This window comes from Aspergillus pseudonomiae, assembly GCF_009193645.1.
Source record: "Aspergillus pseudonomiae strain CBS 119388 unplaced genomic scaffold BDV37scaffold_100, whole genome shotgun sequence".
Lineage (NCBI taxonomy): Eukaryota > Fungi > Ascomycota > Eurotiomycetes > Eurotiales > Aspergillaceae > Aspergillus > Aspergillus pseudonomiae.
In genome coordinates, this window is record NW_022476092.1 from 72,189 (window position 1) to 92,047 (window position 19,859).

Sequence of the window (19,859 nt, forward strand, 5' to 3'; positions counted from 1 at the left end):
GATCAAAGCTCAAAAGCACCGCAACCTCTTCGTCCGCCGTCCGCGGCCACCGAGCCATGGATCCGCTCATCACACATCACCGTGCATATATATGATCCGACTTCCAATGGACCAAGGCATTCCCCGCCTTCCCCTCCTTATGGTCAGCTTTCTGGAGTAATGACCCGCCAGACTCGCTCTCCAATCATCTGCAGGTCATCCAGCTTCCCGCCGTCGGAGTTGCCGATCCCATTCTAGTACTACCTCGTAGTATCTTCCTGCCAACGCATACAATGTCCTGGTCTATAGATCGTCTACAGTCATGGTGGGAATGACACAGCTATGCTGAGAAGGAAGCCTGTACCAGGCAAGGCCGGAGAATCACAGTCTAGCAGTCGATAGCGTCTCGTCCCAAATCTTGACCCGTGAGCAGCAGGTGATCATTGAAAAGACCATTCACATTATTGGAACACCTCAAAATAGACAAGAACCCGTTCATTGTACACAAGGAAACAAAGACGCTCACAGCGAGCTTTATGACTCATTCCAGAGTCGCTTTGGAGGAACTGGAAAAGAAATATGGAATGACATCAAAGTGAAAAAAGAGATTTCGTATCTTCCTCTACTCGCTGGTTTCTTCTGCGCTCTCTGCCTCCGATGACTCCTCCTCCTTTTCCTTGGCTAACCCTAGTATGAAGTCCCATTCCTTCTTGGTAACGCGGGAAACACTGAGTCGGGATTGTTTTAGGACCTGAAGATCCTCGAGCGGATCTCCCGCCTTCGCGTGAGCTTTGAGGTCGTTCAACGAGACGAAGTTCTGGAACTTGCGTCGGAACTCGACGTGGACCGCATCCCATTTGGGGTCTTCTCGAGAAGATTTCTCGTCGTAGTATGGGTGTGCAGGGTCAAATGCAGACTCTGAAGTGAATTTGTGTTAGCCATCGCGTCAGCTACTGGGGAATTAACAGAATTGAGACGGACCGTCTGGTGTATGCTCTTGTACGATCTCCATATAGCCCGCAACTCCGGGCACTTTGCAGTTCGAGTGGTAAAAGAAAGCGTAGTCGCCCTTCTTCATCTCTCTCATGTGGTTCCTTGCTAGACATCGTAAGCTTGTGGTCTCGTATATCGCTAGCTTACTGATCACCCTTACCAGCAGGGTTCCGTACACCTAGCAGAAGGTTAGCATTGACTTGGCTACAGGATAGGGGTATATCACGCACCATCCCAGGGTTCCGGCTTGCTACGCGAGGCCAAGTCGTCAATGGAGAACTTAACATCCACGCCCTTTTCTAAGCGCGACTCGGGCTCTGCTTTCATCAACCAATATGAGCGGCTGGAATCATCATCATCCGCCTCATCTTCACCCTTGGCATCTGCAGAATCTGACTTCGGTTGCGTGGTTCTGTTTGTTGGGGTGTCTGCCCCATTCTGAGCGGGATATTTCCTAGGCCTTCCGACTGGCCGCTTGCCCTCCTTGGGAGTACTCGGTTTCGTGGGAGTATCTTAAGCCAGGTTAGCGGATCCTCTTCTCGAAGCATCTCGATTGCACCTGAGATGAGAGGATGGGCAGAAGAGAGATATGATAAGGCGTACCTTTGGCAGACGGGTCCTTGCGAGGACGGCCCCGGCCCCTTTTAGGACCCGGGGAAGGCTTGGGGCCACTTCCTTCAGGGTACTTGCGAGGACGACCTCTCTTCCTTTTCTCTCCTGTAGCTGGATCAGGGATAGCAGCCTGCGGAGACGATGACATTAGTTCCCGCTATTTGGAAATGCACGTAATGGGTCGCGTCCTTGTTCGGGATTCTTTTTCCCTTATCCCATCAAACGGAGAGTTGTCTTGTGTTACGAAGGGAAGGAGAAAATCCAACGCGGAAACCAGGAATGGGGCGTCAGTGAGCCGGGGTCGCGAATTGCCTTTTATGATGGGCCATCGCATGACGCGCCTCACGTCGGACCTGCCGATCACGGGAAAACAGGAAGGAGGAAAAGATAATCCGCGATACACGTCGGGCATACGCACTCGTTTTGGGGAATTGCTTTCTTCGGCCGCAGGTGCGCCTTCGGACTTGCGCTTCTTGACTGGCATTGTTGTCATGGGGAGAGAAGTCTGGGTGATAAAAGGGTGGGAGGTGAGGGGGTGTGAGGAGAAATCAGAAATAGAAAATCAAAACAAAAGGCAGATTCGATAAGAGAGAGAGAGACAAGGTAAGCCAACCAGTCAAAAGACAGGAGGCGGGGAGGAGATGAGGAGACGCGCCTAAGGGAACGACAGTCAATCCTATGCTAGTGTTAGTGTTGGTGTTGGTATCGGTCCGCTGTCGGTCGCGATCGAATAATTATCTCAGAGAATCAACCCTGGAGGGAAAGAAAAAATCGGGGGGGAATGAGGGTCCTTCTCACCTACGGAGAAACCTGAAAACCTAGGCAGGGACCACTGACATGAGTTGAAGCTTTGTTTTTGCGCCTGGGGGGACGGGGACAAGCTCGACTGGGCTGGACGCGAGCCGGCGCGCCAGTGGACCCGAGCCGATCATAGTCACGTGGTGTCAGCGTGAAGGATACTCCACAGTATCCATCGGTGTGCTATCCGATATCTGTGTAGTTTTCTACGTGATGGTTTTACCGGACCCAGGCAGAGAGGAAATTTCATTCCAATCCTAATGAACAAGATTACATATCTATTGAATAGTACCCAAGCAATGTCATATATATGATATATCTGAAACAGATGGATATATACCGACGGATAGATTATCTAAGCCTGGGAATATTGGATCAAACGCTATGGCATCACCTCGGACGGATAGTCCGTTGAACTAAAATTTCCGGATGCAACCGTCGGGGAGGAAGAGCTCATCTCCGACTGGCGGGACTGGAACATTTCTCGCGTGCAGCTCTGAGCTGTCAGTGTCGAGCTATCCTTTGTATTTGACCGATCGTGTTTGAACAGCGCATGTATGTACCAGAATTGATTTTCATAGAACGAGAAGCAAAAACAAGAAAAGATTGAAAATCTACATATACGATACTATGTATACTCCGGAGGAGACTCGGATGAACTAGCAACAACTTTACGGGTCAGATCATCGGCGATTGCGCCGGGATACTTCCAGAGTAGATCCCCCGTTCTCCACCTCCGCTTGCATTAACTTTCCCTTCGCAACACTTACTAACCATAGAGTCACTTGCGCTCGTGGGTCACTAATCGACGCCTTATGAATGATCATGATTTTGGCTTGTTCTTGCTCCTTTGTAACTGGGAGGATATTTATTGTCTTACACTTCCCCACATGCGCCGGATAGATCTAGGCTGAAGACCCAGCCGCCAGTACTAAGGTCTAGAGAAGCCAAGATGCATACCGTACCCAATCAGCAGTCAGATCCGACCTCAGATGGCGTTCAAGCACTGGAATACAATAGGGAACATGGTGATCAAGAGGGGCAGCAGCATAAAGACCAAAGAAGCCACACACTAGATTCGGATCAAGATGTTGAATATCTCTATCTCAACTTTGACACAACCTTGCCACACCCCATGGGCATCTCTTCCCCGCAGCCGGGTCAAGCGTCTCCACCACCATGCCCCAATCTCACAAAGTACGCTTCACCCTTCTTATGGGCCGAATCCCGCAAGACCGTCGTCACGATTATCTCTTGCTGCGTAACAGCTATGTCGGCTTACGCTGCGGGATCGTATACCCCACCATCTGATGAGTTGACGGCCAAGTGGAATGTGAGCAGGGTTGTATACAACCTGGGAATTTCTCTATATACCCTAGGCTTCGCTATCGCTCCGATGGTGCTGGCACCCTTCTCGGAAATTAATGGCAGGCGACCTATCTTTGTGTCTAGCGGCCTTGTTTTTACCGGTCAGCTCCCTTACCTCCGCAGCTTGGCCTATGGAGGAACCAAAACTAATACCTTTGGCTGGTAGTGTGTTTGATCGGATGCGGTGCCACGGAATCTTTTGCTGGCATGCTTGTGGCAAGGTTTTTTCTTGGTGTTGGCGGATGTAAGCTACCCTGCCTTGTACCCCTCCTGCTGTACTACAGTTCAGATTGACGCTGGTTATCCCCTATAGCTACCTTTTCGACCATGGTAGGCGGCGTCATTAGTGATATATATCATGCTGAACACCGCAATGTCCCCATGTCGTGCTTCTCAGGCGCAGTTCTCTTTGGGACGGGCTTGGGGCCACTCATTCCTGGTTTCATAGATTACCATGCCAATTGGCGCTGGATCCACTACTCCCAAGCCATTGCTTCTGCAGTCTTAATGATTGTCCTCTTTGTCTTTCTCAACGAAACTCGGGGGAGCGTGCTTTTAAGCCGAAAAGCTAAAGCCCTCAATAAGTACTACGACGCACTGGAAAGTGCAGGCTATGTTGGCGTTGTGTTTTGCTCAGACAACGACATCAAGGGAAAACAACAACCCAGACGCATACGGTGGAAGGTAAAAAGCGATGAAGAGCGGGAGAGTATAACTAAGATGATCACCATATCCTGCGTTAGGCCGTTCCGTAAGTGGGAGACGTTCCTCCTGGTAATATCACCATGAAGCATAGCTGACCAACCCATTAAGACCTCCTGTTCACAGAACCCGTGGTTTTCTTCTTTTCACTTTGGGTCTCGTTTAGCTGGGCGGTCCTGTATCTCCAGTTCATTGCGATTCCAATCGTCTTTTCGACCAACTACCATTTCAATGTGGAACAGACCGGGGCAGTCTTTGCAGCGGTATCTATCGGTGCACTGCTGGCTACCCCGTTGAGCATCTACCAGGAGAAGTTTGCGATGCGGGTTGGCAAGATGTCGAGCACCCCAGAAGGACGTTTGTATTTCACATGCGTTGAGTCCATTATGCTGCCTATTGGTCTATTCTGGTTTGGATGGACATCGTTTTCCTCGGTCCCGTGGATCGTGCCGACAATTGCTGTGGGATGTTCCACAATAGGCATTTTCTCCATCTACTTGGCCGCCTTCAACTACCTTGCTGATACTTATCATCGATACGCCAGTTCAGCGATTGCTGCGCAGTCATTCTGTTCGTCTCGCTTGTACCCCCGATAGGAACTCGGTGATGCTGACGGGCCTTCAGGTCGAAATGTTATGGGTGCCATATTCCCGCTGGTTACCAATGCGATGTTCAACAACCTGGGCTATCCAGCGGCCTCCAGCCTTCTTGGGGGGATTGTAAGCAAGACATTTCTCTATCCCGTGACTCAGACTAACACCAACAGGGCGTTCTTCTGACAATCGTGCCCTGGGTCCTCGTATTCTATGGACCTCAAATCCGTGCCAGAAGTAAATTTGCAAGTGTATGAGGCCAGACTGTCCATCTTCATCGGCGTATCGCTAAACAATCTCTAGGAAATCATGAATCAACATTAGGGTCCTCGGAAACCTGGCTAGGTTCGCTGACACGACATGCCATTGAGATCAAGATCTCAAAAAATGTTGGCTTCGCTCGACAGCATTAATCGTTTTCCAATCCATGATGAACAAACGCCATGAAGACAACTACCGTTGTATATAAGACCATTCTGATAAGGACATAGCCCTAGTAGTACAGAGCAGGGTGGGTCCTCGATCAATCTAGGTTTAATTACCGAGCCTTCAAAGTGCCGGTCAGGGGTGCCTCAGGATTCACAAATAGTACTACATAGTACATCATAAAGAAGGAGCGTCCACTTCATCTCGGCTTCCTATTTACGAGTACTGGTGCACCATCTTGGCTTATCACTTGCGCAGTTATCGGGCATATGACGGGAGGTGATGTGCAAAATGGCGCCATCTTCAACCGTGTCCATTGGCCCTTGTGATTGGCATTGTCGGCCGAACTATTCTTTTCTTGTCAGCAGTCGGCCGATAAACCCAAGTAGATGGACGTAGCCAAGGAGGGGTATTCAAAGCTTTTGGAAAGAAGGGGGACTTGAAAGATACCGATTGATCATTTGGCACAGCGTATTGGATTTGAGGCATCAAATGTCTGGAAGGTACTCCGTACAGTGTAGTAGAGGTATGGAAGTCCGGGGACGGTCCCAACTCCCACCCTTTTATCACATTTTGATTGAGCCACTGAAATGTTCCGTCGACGGGAGGGTTTCTCTGCCAGTCCAGACAGATCATTGGTTCCAATATACTAACTTTTATCACTAGTACTATATAGTCACAGAATCCGATATCTTCATGAACCGCGGCCTCAAGGTTGTTGACTGCATCGTGGGGCACTTCCGAAAAGGGATGCGCTAAACAGCCCACCAGAGAATGAGCTCATGGCTGGCCAATGGGGATCGTTCTGCCCCGCGGGCGGTGGTCAATTGCGTGATTTGGAGGAGGAACAGCGACGAGACGGTCATTCGCCGAACAACCTCTGGAGGGGAAGATCTGGAGGGGTCGAGAAGCTGAAGGGCTGGAGGGTACCTTAGGCTGTCAGTAGTATCTAGTACTAATTAGTAGTACCGCAGGACAGAGTACAGAGGAACGCGAGTCTGGGTCCCCGGAAAAGGTACATCCATTCATCCAGTACTTCCCCCGCCGCCAAAACTATTTCAAGGTCCTCCTTCCCCCCTCCATTCTCCATCTACTTTCGCATCTCTGCATCATCCTCACCATCTAACCCCTCTTTCATCCTTACTTGGATACCTCCTTTACTCGTCACAATGGCTCAGGAACGTGCTGCTCCGTAAGTTCCCTTACTATTATCATTCATTCTCGATCCTCCTGGATGACTTCAGGAGTCAGGACCGTCAACATGGAACTCAGTCGGAGACTGACATGGCAATGGACTCTAGCATTCGTCTCGGCTCTACTGCCCCTAACTTCCAGGCTGACTCCTCCAACGGCCCCATCTCCTTCCACGACTACATTGGCAACAGCTGGGCTATCCTCTTCTCTCACCCGGATGACTTCACCCCCATCTGCACCACCGAGCTGGGCGCTTTCGCCAAGCTCGAGCCCGAATTCACTGCCCGTGGAGTCAAGCTGATCGGTCTGAGCGCCAACGGCACCGAGTCTCACAAGCTCTGGATCAAGGACATCGATGAGGTCACCGGCTCCAAGCTCTCCTTCCCCATCATTGCCGACCCCGAGCGCAAGGTCGCCTATGCCTATGACATGGTTGACTACCAGGACACCACCAACGTTGACTCCAAGGGTATGTTGTAGTGTTCACCACTTGGATGGCACTTGGAGTTGCTAAACAGGCATTGCAGGTCTCGCTCTGACCATCCGCTCCGTCTTCATCATCGACCCCAACAAGAAGATCCGTCTGATCATGTCTTACCCTGCCTCTACCGGCCGTAACACCGCCGAGGTTCTCCGTGTTGTCGATGCTCTTCAGACCACTGACAAGCACGGTGTCACCACCCCCATCAACTGGCTCCCCGGTGATGATGTTGTCATCCCCCCTCCTGTCTCCACTGAGGATGCTGAGAAGAAGTTCGGTGAAATCCGCCAGGTCAAGCCGTGAGTATTTCCTTTCCAACTGAGCGGGGGATTGGTACTAATCTTGTTGACTAGTTACCTGCGTTTCACCAACCTCAACAAGAAGGAGTAAATTATGACGCAGTCTTCCATTCAACCGTTTCCCGCTAGCTGTTCCCAGGAGGAATAACCAGTTCTGACGTGGTTATGGTTGGGAGCTTTCTCATGAAAAAGAGTATGACAGTCACGGCTTAGCATCTCTAATAATATGATACCTCTTACGACAGCATTTGAACATTTTGCTACGAGCCCAGCGTAGAAACTCCCTAAGGAGCGAGTGCAATAATAGACCACCCGTAAGAGCCTAGGGTTTGTGTACCCCTTGCAGGAAGTGTGGGCAGGGTGACCAATGTTCCTGCGTAGGGGACATGGACGCTCCACTGTCCTTACGCCAGATATATTGATCTATAGACAAAATAGGTGGTGTTAAGTTTGCGCCCCACGGGGCGAGAATGAGGGAAGAACCATTCTGCAATCGATGTCATCCTGCATAAGACTGCATGAGGAACCCATCAATCAAAAGACGAGATAGGACTATACAAAGCGAACCGCTGAGTAAATATAGTAACACTGCCTGGAAACAGTCACACCTGTCTACCTCGAGTCGGTGAGGTAAATGACCACTCGTATATATCCCATCCATTCATCCATCCCTACTCCTACACACATGCGATACTTTACGATTGCCTTTGCCCGGGCTGAGTGCTGTGGCCGTTGATTGGGCGCGGTTCAAGTCTTGCGGGAATGTGGACGGGCGACGTGCTCTTCTTTGTTCAACCTCTCTGTCGTTCACCTTCTGTATGACTGAACGATGAGGTAGAGCGAAGATATCCGTCTGATCTCTTGTCAGATCTGAGCGCGTCTGGTCTACCAGATATCCTCCGGGCGCCGAGCCTCTTCGCGATTATAAGCGACCTGGAGAGGAGAAGCAGGAAGACAGGCTATTCTTATTCTCACATCATCATCAGTGCAACAAAATCAGGTCGCATGTGAAGAGACGACGGTTTCAAAGACCCTGTCAACACATCCCCTGTTTTGGGGCGAAAGTAAAAACCAGCATCAAGTCCAAAAAGCCATGTATGGGAATGATAGCTAGTGGGGTCGGGATACGGCTGAATGAGTGAGTGAGTCTGTGTTGGCACCAAGACTGCCCATATCGGTCCTCCGTCGCTAAGTGTTTCCAATTGTTCTTCATGCTTCTAGTGTCGCCTGTCAAAACGATTGACTTTTAACGTTGGGAGCGATAAATCTAAATCGCTGAGTCAAGCTCCACTTTCGCAGTGTGCCTGGAGCCACTTTTTTCTCGGAGACCGCCTTGAAACCCGCACTTTCTCCGTTCACCTTGTCTCTCTGCACCGTTCGAAAACAACACCTTCTCTGCATATACGGCGGATTCACTGGGAGGACCCCTCTTGCAGCCAACCCGAAAAGCGTCCACAAGCCGAGGCTTGATTTGGATCCTTCGCGACGGAGCGTCTGGGTTGGTAGCCGCGGGGAAAACGAATCCACCGGTGGTCCCATCACACCTCCCGCCCGGCCCCTGATCTGAGCAAAACGATCGCGACGATTACGATTTACACCTTCGATCTACCCTTCGCCTGCCTTGGGCCCAGACGGTCATTTGAGCGACAGTTCTTTACTTCCTACTTTGTTTGCGGTTTACGAGTGTTATGATACCCTGTCCGTTTTGACACCTGACCTTGTTCTGACAAGTTCGAATATTGGATGACAAACATTCTACTTACGACGTCGAGTCGACATTTCGTAGGCCGTCAAATTTGAGCGAAATCAATCTACAACACGATAGGCATTGGGATACATCTACCGTACCAGTGAAAATCGACCACTATCACGATGATGTCTCGGAGTCAGTCGAGTCTGGGATACCTGGACTCGAATCGGGAGGATCTTGCAGGTTCCGGTGTCTCTCCTGGACAACAACAGCCGTCTTCAGCATCGGGTCCCATAAATTTGTCAGGTCTGGTGTGCAATGTTCGTCGGACAACCGGAAGAGAACCGCATCCGTTGGTAGGTGCGACTACAACTATATTAGGCGATAAGCTTTACGTGTTTGGCGGCCGTGTTCTCTCAAAGAGCCGCCCGCAATTGACGTCCGACATATATGAGTTGGACCTGATTCGGCGTCACTGGACAAAGATCGATGCCACTGGTGATATCCCCCGTCCGCGATATTTTCACAGTGTCTGTGCTCTTGGAGACAACAAGCTGGTGTGTTATGGTGGTATGTCACCCAAGGATATCACACCCAATGGCTCTACGGGACAAGAGACGCAGCCAGAGGTGGTGGTGATGTCTGATATACATATATTCGATGTGCCTTCGCGAACATGGACTCGAGTTCCTGCTACCGACACGCCCGAGGGACGATATGCCCATTGTGCGACAATTTTGCCTTCCAGTGCTCACTTTACGTCGGCCACTGCGCCTCTTTCGGCTATCCATCACAACCCCGCATCGTCAAATCCTCACCAGGGCTCAATCGGTGTAGACATCGATGGTTCTGGTGGCGCAGAAATGGTGGTGGTGGGAGGGCAGGACAGCTTGAATCATTATATTGAGCAGATCAGCGTGTTCAACCTTCGCAGTCTGAAGTGGACCAACACAAGTCCCCTAGGAAGATGTTGCGGCGCTTATCGTAGTGTGGTTGCCCCATTGGCCGGTATAAACGTCTCGGACATCGGGTCCGCTTCAATCGATAAAGAAGCACATGAGCCCGTGGAGGAGTCGCAAGTAGAGGGATGCCCGATGCTGATCTATTCAAACTACAACTTCCTAGATGTTAAACTAGAGCTTCAGCTGCGTTTACCAGACGGTCGCTTGGTTGAGAAGCCGATGCAGAGCCAAGCATCGCCCCCCGGCTTGAGGTTCCCCAGTGGCGGCGTTATCAACGGACACTTTGTGGTCAGTGGCACGTATCTGACCTCCTCCAAGCAGGAATACGCCCTGTGGGCACTGGACCTGAAGACGCTCACCTGGGGCCGTATCGATGCCGGTGGGACAGTCTTCGGTCAGGGAAGCTGGAATCGCGGAATCCTGTGGGCGAGAAGGAACACCTTTGTGATTCTCGGCCATCGGAAGCGTAGTCTAGTTGAGGATTACAACCACCGACGACTCAATTTCTCGCATGTGTGCATGGTCGAGTTGGAAGCATTCGGGCTCTACAATAACCCGTGCAGAACCGCTCCAACGTCCGGATACATCTCTCATAGCTCCCCTGCAGTCCCTGCATCTCTCCACCCTAAGCTGGCTAAATTAACATCGGGTGGAAGACCATTCTCATCCGCCTCTGACGAGCTGGGAAGACTCGCCCAATCTCTCCCCGAGATGACGGATATGGAGCTTCAAGCGGTGGGAGGCGAGCGCATTCCGGTCAACTCACGCATCTTGACTAGAAGATGGGGCCCATACTTTATCCAACTTCTACGGGAATCTTCTGACAATGGGGTCTCTGACTCTGCCACACTGCGCCCAGCGCTCCAGATGTATCCAAACCGTAACTCCAGCATCACAATTACCCCGTCAATCGGCCCGAACAGCACCTACTCCAACGCCACCACTCTCGTCAGCAATCATTCAAACCCCTCCAAGTCACTGTTAGCGAATCTTGAGATACCCTCTGCCCATAGTTTACCTCCCACCTCTAGACCCCGTGTGCTGTACCTGCCCCATACCTACCTCACCCTCCAGGTTCTCGTCTACTACTTCTACACGTCTTCCCTCCCACCCGCGGGTTCCGCCCTCTGCACGCCCCAAATTCTCTGCTCCCTTCTCCAGCTTGCGCGACCGTACCAAGTGGACGGTCTCCTGGAAGCCACCGTCGAACGACTACACCAAGCCCTTGACGGACGCAACGCTGCCGCCGTTTTCAATGCCGCCGCCATGGCCGCAGGTGGCGGCAGAGGCACCGGATTCACCAGCGGACCAGGAGGCACGCTGGAAGCCCTGAACGGCGTGCACGGCAGCACCGACTCGGCCGCCGGCACAGGAACAGATACATCAAACAGTCACCTCACGTCAGACTCCTCAGACACGGAGCACGGCACATCCGGCGTCTCCGTCGCAAGCAGCACCAGCGCCGCCGCCGCCAGCGGCTCCAGAGGCATCCCCCTCCGCATCAACACCAACATCTTCAGCCGTCGCCAGCGCCACACGACCAACCTCGAACGCGACCGCGATGACTCCATCAGCAACGCCAGCACGGCCACCTCCGCCTCCACAAACACCAGCTTCGACCACTCCGACACTGACGACGCCGCCCACTCCCATCGCCGTCGCAACACAGACGCCGAGCTCCGCCCCAACCGCGAGATCTGGACCGGCGACCTCAGCAGCGTCATCGGCCTACAGAAGCGCGGCCTCCGCGGCCTCATGGAAGGTCGTCGACTGCGCGAACGCAGCGCCAAACCTGCGAGCACAAGCGGTCCCGTATCTATTCCTCCAGAAAACCCTCCCTCGGCAGGAACCGCTTAATTCACATCGATACCAGGACACTATCTTCTGCGATGATTTTATTTTACCTCCCCCCCTCTCTCCCTTTTTGCCTCCTTCCGGTTTTCCCCCCGCTCCTATAGCGATGTTTCGGCTTCTGGCTTCATTTACCCCCTTACCTTGCCTGTCATGATCTCGATGAAAATTTAGAGGTTCTTGATTGAAATATATAGAATTTTCGTTGTTTCTTTTTACAGCACGTGAACGCTGGGATGTGTGATTCTGCGCATCGACAGGGTTTTGTTTATAGTACACCTCCCATCGGTTAGGATTATTGAATAAGCTCAATACCAGTTGTTCAGGTAATGGAACAGCATTTGTCCAATCAGTAGCGATACGTGGGTAATCTATGGGTAGAACTTGATTCGTCCAAGAATTTGCAGATCTGGTTAGCTGATGTGTTCATCAAAGCTTTCCCCCCATGGATGTACAGAGCTGATGATGCTGGCAGCGAAAATGATCACTTATAAAACTCTAGGATACTGCGTGACGCTGCGTGACACTGCTACCGGTCTCCAGATCTTCTCATATCTTCAGGCTTGTCTAGGACTGCTCCGCGCCTTTTCGAACTATTTGAAAACGATGCGACGCATACAGAAAATAATCAATCATTACATTCCCAACATTATGCAAATCGTAGAGCAGTGCTTATGTTATTGCCGTTGTCGTAACATGTTTCGAGGGCTGGAGAGTACCCACGCCTCCCAGAGCAACCCCTGCTCGCGTCTCACACTCACTCCATTGTCCCCCAGGTCATCCACCGTGAGTGCTCTCAACCGCTCCAGAGTTGTCTCGGAAAATGAACGTCGGGTGCTTCCGCAGGGAGAGAAAGGCGGGTAATCCGCAGTGAAACTGGTACGGTAAGGAGGTAGGGCGAGTGTAGGTTCGGGGACGACGGAGAGGACCGACGTGCTGGAAGTACTGGCATGGCCATTGGTATCTGGTGAGTCCGAGTCCAGATGGTCTGCGTAATCGATGTCTCGTAGATAAATACATTCTACTTGATCCATTTCGTCGTGCAGGACGGACAGGATATCCCGCCACCGGCCCCCATTGCGAAGGTAGACGTCAGCTAGTGCGATATCGCGTAGTTGTCTCCTGTGTCGGCGGATCAGGGAGATAACCTCTTCCGAATCTAGGCGCCAGCCCTGAATGCTGAGAGTCCGGAGCCTTTTCCACTGTAGGCGGTGGAAAATGAGTTCTAGCGAGAGATCGAGAGGTACATTGGCTCGAAAACCTAACTTTATTGACGTCAGGTTCTTTGCGGATAGAAAGAAGTCATGGAAGACGCTAGAGACAGATTTGATGCTGCTCGTCATGTCTTTGGAGGAATGAAATGTGACATCTAAGCTCGTTAATCGAGCGCCTAAGGTAGATAGCGTTAGTGAAGGTGTCTGCGCTAACTTCGCTGCGGACTCTGGGCTAATCTGAGGCCCGACGAAACGAATAGCACTGCAGTTTGATTCTAACAGAGAAGTCGCTAGGCTTGTGACAGCCCGCGTGCAAGCTGGCTCCCAGTCCAAATAAACGGTCTCTGCTGAAGATTGCTCACGTATATAATCTAGCAATTGCTCGTCCGCCCCGTCCTGTAACCGAAGCAGTTTAATTTGCTGCAGAGACGAGAACGCAGATATAGCGCGGCGCAAGAGTAGCATATCATGGCCCCCAGTGATGATGTATTCCTGGTCTTCACGCCGGCTCTTATGTACTTGTGAAATTGCCAGGTTCTGCGATTCTACCGCTTTCAAGACAGGGGACCAGTCTAGATACTTGTCAGCTTGGCTTCCGTGCAAGTGTTAACGAATTAGTAGAGACGGTACCGCTTCCTTGGTAAAAGGGTCGCACCATGTACGTGAAGGATCTGACATGGCAGGCCAGCTGCATGTCCAGAAGGTCCTCTAACCTCCGAAACCCATCTCGTGAAAAGCGAAGAACGAAACGGGGGAATTTCCATGGAGTGGCGATGCGCCTGAACCTTGTACACACCAGTCTGAATCGGTCCAAGTCAGACGTTTCGCCATGCGCACTGATGGAGCTGCCATTGGGCATGTCGGAAACGTGGCTGTTCGTCGGGGAGGTATCGTTAGAGGAAGGTTCTGATCCCAAGATAAATGAGAGGATGTGACTGATCAATTCGTCCGCAAGGTCGTCAATGCGCCGTGGTCTGTCCATGGCTTTTTTCTCAGCAGGGCAGCCGCGACTCCGGCTGCTTTGGTTACCTGCAACAACATGGAAGCCCGGCCTGGTCAAAGGGAATCGAGGAGGAAGGCGCACCTCATGGAAGGGTGCATGAACGAAAGTCGATTGATGGCGAACACTCTACGTAGTAAGAGAAGGAACGGGAAGTAGATTAGGCAAAAAAGAAGGAGTGAAAGGTAGCAGGGGCCTTAAAGGGGGAAAAGAAAAACCTACGTAGAGAGAGCAGGAAGGGGAAAAGAAGAAAGAAAAGAAAAGAAAAAGAAAGACCAGAGTAAAATGATACATCCCCTCTCCAGTCCCTAGAGAGACAACTCTCTATCAACTGCAGAGTAGGCGGGCCACCGAGACCGCGCTTGGAGCACGGAGGCATGTCTGACAAGATTTAGAGCGTCCCACATGGACCATACCTAACCCGGGCGACTGGGATCATCGTCAATATCGAACCCAAGGCATTTCCCCCGGGCCAACACCGATGCGATATTGGACACGAACTGACACACACCAGGGTCACATGATCGAAAGGGCATGCGGTTACCCAGCGTGAACCTGCAGGAAAGGGTACAAAGAAAGAGAAGGATTGGTGAATAGAGTGATCGTGGGCTAGGCCCAGGATGATGGAGGGGGGAAGATGATGCGACATGAGAGTCAGATACCTGCAGACGAACCCCGCCTGGGAAGCGAATCGTGGCGCGGTGTAGCTGCAAGCCTAGATGACTGGCGCGAAGCCCATGGCCACACTACCCACGGAGCCTGCAGCACAACTCGAACGTCATGGAGCAAGTTGGCAGCCAACATGCAGAAAATCGACCGAAGTCACAACAATGGATTGCATGGCATGGCCTCACAGGCCACAATTACCGCGTGGGTGGGCGAATCTGCTGTGAGAGGGAAAGGATCAACATGCACTTAACATGCATCGTCGTCCAGTAGTCGCCGGCCCGGCTGCACAACCCCAAACATTGGGGGAAGATAAGATCTCCGGGGGGAGCCTTTCTTTTCCAATAGCTTCAGAAACGACCAGCAGAACAACTCATCATCATAGAAAATAATAATAATAATAATTAAACAAGAAATTCAAGACAAGGGGGGGAAAGGGGTGGGGAAAGTGAGGTATGCGAACAAACCCTCGGAGTTATTAGCACCACACACGCTATACATAACATGGATGGTTTAAAAAAAAAAAAAAGGCGCTGGAAATGGTTTTACAGGAATCCGGATAGCCTCATTGGCGCCCTCGTCATTTGTCCGTCCCACGAGAAATGCGACAAGAGGATCAATCACCCCCAGGGAAGCGCAATTCGTTGGTTGACGTGGACTGGGGAACTCATGAAGTATGTATGTATGTATGTACAAATAATGTTGATGGGGCCCAATCCGCAAGTGTGCTTGCTTAGCAAGTGTGACCATGAAAAATGTCCGTGACGAATAACTGATGGCTGCATAGGTTGAGCTATGAAAAAGCAATTTCCCGTCTCCAGCCAATCGTTTAACGTGATTCCCTCTTGGCTTGTTCCATCCGCTGCCGTCTGATATCCGTGCTGCTGATTTTGGACGCAAAATCTTCGAAATCACTCGACGGCACGTCTTTGGAATGAAGCACGTCAATCTCAAACACATCGAGCCTCTTCCAACCCTTCTCTGCACGTTTGTCGTTGACCGCGGCACCTCCCGAGCGAGTCTCTTGGGAGACCACGATAGCGCTAATGTCCTCCTCCGTGATGGTAGGCCCAAAAGGATCGGAAATCTGCACAAGTTTCAGTGTCAATCCGGACCGTACTTTCATCAGATTGTATTTTCCATTGGGTCCTGGCTGCGTGACCCGCTCGGTATGTGTGGCGTTTTTGTCGGGAGGGTAAAAGTCCATGATGGCCATCAGAAAGGATGCAGCTCCTTCACATCGCTCATCCCAGCTTTCCAGGCAGTCGGCGTACTTCTTGTTCACGAGTAGCTCATCGCCAGTCACGCCAATTGTCAGAAGCGCCTCTTTCCCCGGGTTGGCATCCCGAACGGGATCCAAGACCAACGCTAGGGCAGTGAGCAGTAGCTTGTGTCCAATATGAAAGTGATCGAAGGTGCCGCCTACAATAACCGAATGATGTGTCTTGCTTCCTCGTGAGTCGTCCGGCGCCACAATCGATTCCGAAGATGTCCAGTTGGAGGCGCCGGAAATGGAATGCAGATCCCCAGCATTGGGGTCCTTAAACTGGGAATAGATACTACTGAAGGCCGTTGCTAGATTCTGACCTACTTGATTATCCGGATAATAGATTCGGTCCCATGGACGAGCTGATGTCGCAAGGGTTTGCAAGTCTAGGATGGGTCCCATCTGCGAAGCCTGAGAGGAGTCCTTCCTGGAAGGATGTACGGTATCCAAATCAAGCAGAATGACTCGCGCATTGATACCACCAGGGGCATCCAGCTCAATACTGTTCTCAACGGAGACTATTCCAATGAGCCTATAGAGATTTGCTAACAAGCATTGGAGACTTTTGAACAACTTAGCCCGAGGCTGACGGGTATGTGATTGGAGTCCTGGAAGAAAGAGAGCAATATCCAAGATGGCAGCGTGGTTGGTACCATTGAGTTCAGCAAGCTTGGTGAAAACTGTAGATAGAAGCGACTCATACACATTTCTGCACTGCTCGAACGACGCCGCTGGTGGGGGTGGAAGCAGTAGCAATGCCGAGGCCGAGCTGATGCGATCTAGAGCCATACTGAATGCGGGGAGCTGTTTGGTATGACGAAGAAACACTGGGACGGGACAAGGAGGGCTATGCGGAAAATCAAAGTAGCAGTGTGAAGTTCAAAGTAGGGTACCGGGAGTGAGAATCTCCTGTTCCAGGCGATCTGGAGTGTAGGTAGTTGTTTTCTCGTCCTCCAGAGTCTGGGGGAGACGGAAATAACTAGTAGTCGGATTGATTGGCACTAAAGATCAAATCAATTAAATAAATGTATTGGGAAATCACACCCCCGCGGCCGGCTGACTCAGCGGTCCTGAGACATTCCAAGTCAATCAATCAATCGTGGATGAACGTTATCCCTTCTTATGCCCGTCGCCCGCTTCTTCCTTGCCTCTGTCCCTCTTCCAAAGCTCTAGGATGTTCTGCTGAGCTACCTCCAAGGCCATTTGTACCGAGTGATTCAGACAAGACCACGTATGCCCTTGGTGTAGCCAGAGCTCCTAGCTTACGCATCCCTCTCTCCCCGCCTCCAAGCCCCGTCGGATAACAACCGAAACACCTTCAACTGCAACCCCGGACGGTGGAAAACGATCGGAGGAATTGTGTTCGCAATTTCACTGTCAGGGACTGGCAGTCTATCGCTAGAAGGAGAAAATCCATTGCCGTTCCACATCGTGGCCTCGGTACCATGTCGAACCCATCGCAACCCTTCGAGCCCAATCGACGAGCGACAACTTATGGCCGGCCAGAGGAGCTGCACATTCCGTCTGGGGGTATGGGAGCTGCCAGCTTACAACGACAGTCCATGTCCCATGAATTCCCTACAGCCGCCGATAACCACGTTCCGTCCATCAATGTCCACCCCACGAGCTCCCAGCCCAGCCAATATGGGGCCGGCGGCAATAACACGGCTCTCCCAGGCGCGCTTCAGCCAGGAAACGCCAACCGCCCCCCAGCAGTGTCCATAAATACCGCCCCATCTGGCATTCCTACCCTTTCCCAATTGTCTACACAGTTGCAGCAGCAACCACCGCAGCCACAGCCGCAACTCCAGCAACCACCGGCACAGCAGCCACAGCCGCCGCCGCAGCAACCTCCGACAACGCCCCGCTCCAACATGAGCAACGCTCATGGACACTCGAGATCCAGCCCGGCAAATGCTAGATACGGGTCATCGCCGGGTGCTGGGTTCCCACCTCATACTCCGCAAGGCGCGAAATACTCTCCTTTGGGACTGGCCGATATCCGGCCGACAGGCGATCTTCTTGGGGATCCTATCACCAGCCCCGGGTCACTGCCCTTCAATGGAGATACTCAAGTGCCGTCAAATAGCAACTATATTGCACCCTGGCCGATATATGCGGTGGATTGGTGTAAATGGCCCATTCCCGGAAACTCGGGCTCCTTTGGAGGCAAGATTGCGCTTGGAAGTTATTTAGAAGATAACCACAACTATGTGCGCCTCTCTTTCCCTTGTTTTCTCCTCCTACAGATGAAATTAACTTAGTTCAGATACAAATCATTGATACCCACTGGACTAAACCAGACCCAGATACACCGGATGCAGCAACTGGCGAGATTAAGCTGGAATATGTCAAAACGGCAGAGGCCACACATTCGTACCCTGTAACGCGGATACTCTGGGAACCGCCATCATCTCAAAAGCAGTCTACCGACCTCTTGGCGACCTCGGGTGACCATCTGCGGTTATGGTCTCTGCCTGCGAACCAGCCGGTGCAGACCTCTAATTCGATTACGCGATCGGCGACCCAAAGGGATACGCCTTCCGCTAAACTTTCTCCGTTGGCGTTACTCTCAAACTCAAAATCTCCCGAGCATACTGCCCCCATTACCTCGCTCGACTGGAACACGATATCTCCAAGCTTGATTATCACGTCCAGCATCGACACGACTTGCACCATCTGGGATATCCCTACACTCACCGCCAAGACGCAGCTGATTGCACACGACAAAGAAGTGTATGATGTTCGATTCTGCGCAAATAGCGTCGATGTTTTTGTCAGTTGCGGTGCCGATGGCAGTGTGCGCATGTTTGATCTCCGCAGTCTAGAACACAGCACTATCATCTACGAACCGACGGAAAAGAGTGATAAATGTAGGTTTTATTCACAGTACCCTGTCCCTTTTCAAAAGCTAACAGGGATTCCGTCCACAGTAGTCAGTCCCGGGAATGGCAGCCCCTCGGCCCCTGCGTCCATCTGGCCTCCACCGCTTCTCCGAATCGCAGGTATGTGAGAGACAGCCAACCTACCTGTCATAAAGCAACATCATCTGATACTAACGAAATCAGCATCACCTCATGACGCTCACCTTTTAGCTACGTTTTCTCAGGACTCCAACATTGTCCGGGTCCTAGACGTTCGCCAACCCGGCCAGGCCCTGTTAGAACTCAAGGGCCATGGCTCCTCCATCAACTGCGTGGAGTGGTCCCCGAACCGCCGTGGCGTGCTTGCCTCCGGTGCAGACGACTGCTGCGTTCTTCTATGGGACCTTATCAACCAGCACAACGCCGCGTCTGTCCCGCCTCCAGTGCACACCCCCGGTGCGCCCTCGACTACCCAGGAGCGTGGTCCTGCTGCCGCGTGGCAGTGTGATTACGAGGTCTCCAACATCAGCTGGTCACCGCAAGGCGGGACGACCGGCGCAGGGCATCCGCGGGATTGGTTAGGAGTGTGCGGTGGACGGGGAGTTTGGGGTGTTGCACTATGAAAGAATTGACGCATCTACTAGACGCTATTTCCCATGCCTACCAGTCAGCCATTTATCCTGTTGCATTGTTCCGTGAATTATCCCGCCACGGCTGGCTTGCATCGTTCGACCATGGAAGCGACATGGTACGGTCTGATATATGAGTGAATGAATGAATGAACGATTGGACAGTAAGAGTATGCATGGATGTGTAATGTTTTTTTCTTTGAAGTTTCTGCTAGGATAGGATAGCAGCCCCCCCAAGGACAGGTAAACAAAGGGGTATATGTAACTACTG

The 19,859-nt window shown here is 51.7% G+C and overlaps 7 protein-coding genes across 7 annotated transcripts; 4 read left to right on the forward strand and 3 right to left on the reverse strand.

Moving 5' to 3' along the window:
• Positions 1–223: 223 nt before the first annotated feature.
• BDV37DRAFT_7326 (PUA-like domain-containing protein) lies at positions 224–2,498 on the reverse strand. The gene is made up of 6 exons (XM_032091135.1): positions 2,003–2,498; positions 1,576–1,714; positions 1,203–1,484; positions 1,133–1,150; positions 961–1,077; positions 224–897 (listed from the first exon to the last, which is right to left on the reverse strand). Exons 1-6 carry the CDS (start codon positions 2,075–2,077, stop codon positions 602–604), a joined length of 927 nt encoding a protein of 308 aa, XP_031936590.1. The 5' UTR covers positions 2,078–2,498; the 3' UTR covers positions 224–601.
• Positions 2,499–3,334: 836 nt separating this feature from the next.
• Positions 3,335–5,458, forward strand: BDV37DRAFT_275419 (major facilitator superfamily domain-containing protein; the record flags this gene model as incomplete). Its single annotated transcript, XM_032085397.1, has 9 exons — positions 3,335–3,675; positions 3,724–3,851; positions 3,917–4,033; positions 4,064–4,501; positions 4,564–5,035; positions 5,077–5,108; positions 5,146–5,171; positions 5,219–5,294; positions 5,349–5,458. 9 exons carry the CDS (start codon positions 3,335–3,337, stop codon positions 5,456–5,458), a joined length of 1,740 nt encoding a protein of 579 aa, XP_031936591.1.
• A 916-nt stretch (positions 5,459–6,374) lies between these two features.
• BDV37DRAFT_7422 (peroxiredoxin) lies at positions 6,375–7,740 on the forward strand. Its single transcript, XM_032091154.1, has 4 exons — positions 6,375–6,663; positions 6,773–7,134; positions 7,193–7,445; positions 7,500–7,740. The coding sequence occupies exons 1-4, from the start codon at positions 6,641–6,643 to the stop codon at positions 7,534–7,536; spliced, it is 675 nt and encodes a 224-aa protein (XP_031936592.1). The 5' UTR covers positions 6,375–6,640; the 3' UTR covers positions 7,537–7,740.
• A 1,410-nt stretch (positions 7,741–9,150) lies between these two features.
• BDV37DRAFT_7521 (putative regulatory protein Ral2) lies at positions 9,151–12,349 on the forward strand. The gene has a single exon (XM_032091170.1). It carries the CDS (start codon positions 9,318–9,320, stop codon positions 11,952–11,954), a length of 2,637 nt encoding a protein of 878 aa, XP_031936593.1. The 5' UTR covers positions 9,151–9,317; the 3' UTR covers positions 11,955–12,349.
• On the reverse strand, positions 12,290–14,233 carry BDV37DRAFT_7449 (F-box domain protein). Its single transcript, XM_032091161.1, has 2 exons — positions 13,793–14,233; positions 12,290–13,734 (listed from the first exon to the last, which is right to left on the reverse strand). Exons 1-2 carry the CDS (start codon positions 14,142–14,144, stop codon positions 12,626–12,628), a joined length of 1,461 nt encoding a protein of 486 aa, XP_031936594.1. The 5' UTR covers positions 14,145–14,233; the 3' UTR covers positions 12,290–12,625.
• A 1,026-nt stretch (positions 14,234–15,259) lies between these two features.
• BDV37DRAFT_261112 (putative pantetheine-phosphate adenylyltransferase) lies at positions 15,260–17,067 on the reverse strand. The gene has a single exon (XM_032083281.1). The coding sequence runs from the start codon at positions 16,882–16,884 to the stop codon at positions 15,658–15,660; it is 1,227 nt and encodes a 408-aa protein (XP_031936595.1). The 5' UTR covers positions 16,885–17,067; the 3' UTR covers positions 15,260–15,657.
• A 163-nt stretch (positions 17,068–17,230) lies between these two features.
• Positions 17,231–19,854, forward strand: BDV37DRAFT_261113 (WD repeat protein). The gene is made up of 4 exons (XM_032083282.1): positions 17,231–18,308; positions 18,365–18,968; positions 19,029–19,100; positions 19,164–19,854. Exons 1-4 carry the CDS (start codon positions 17,541–17,543, stop codon positions 19,580–19,582), a joined length of 1,863 nt encoding a protein of 620 aa, XP_031936596.1. The 5' UTR covers positions 17,231–17,540; the 3' UTR covers positions 19,583–19,854.
• Positions 19,855–19,859: the final 5 nt, after the last annotated feature.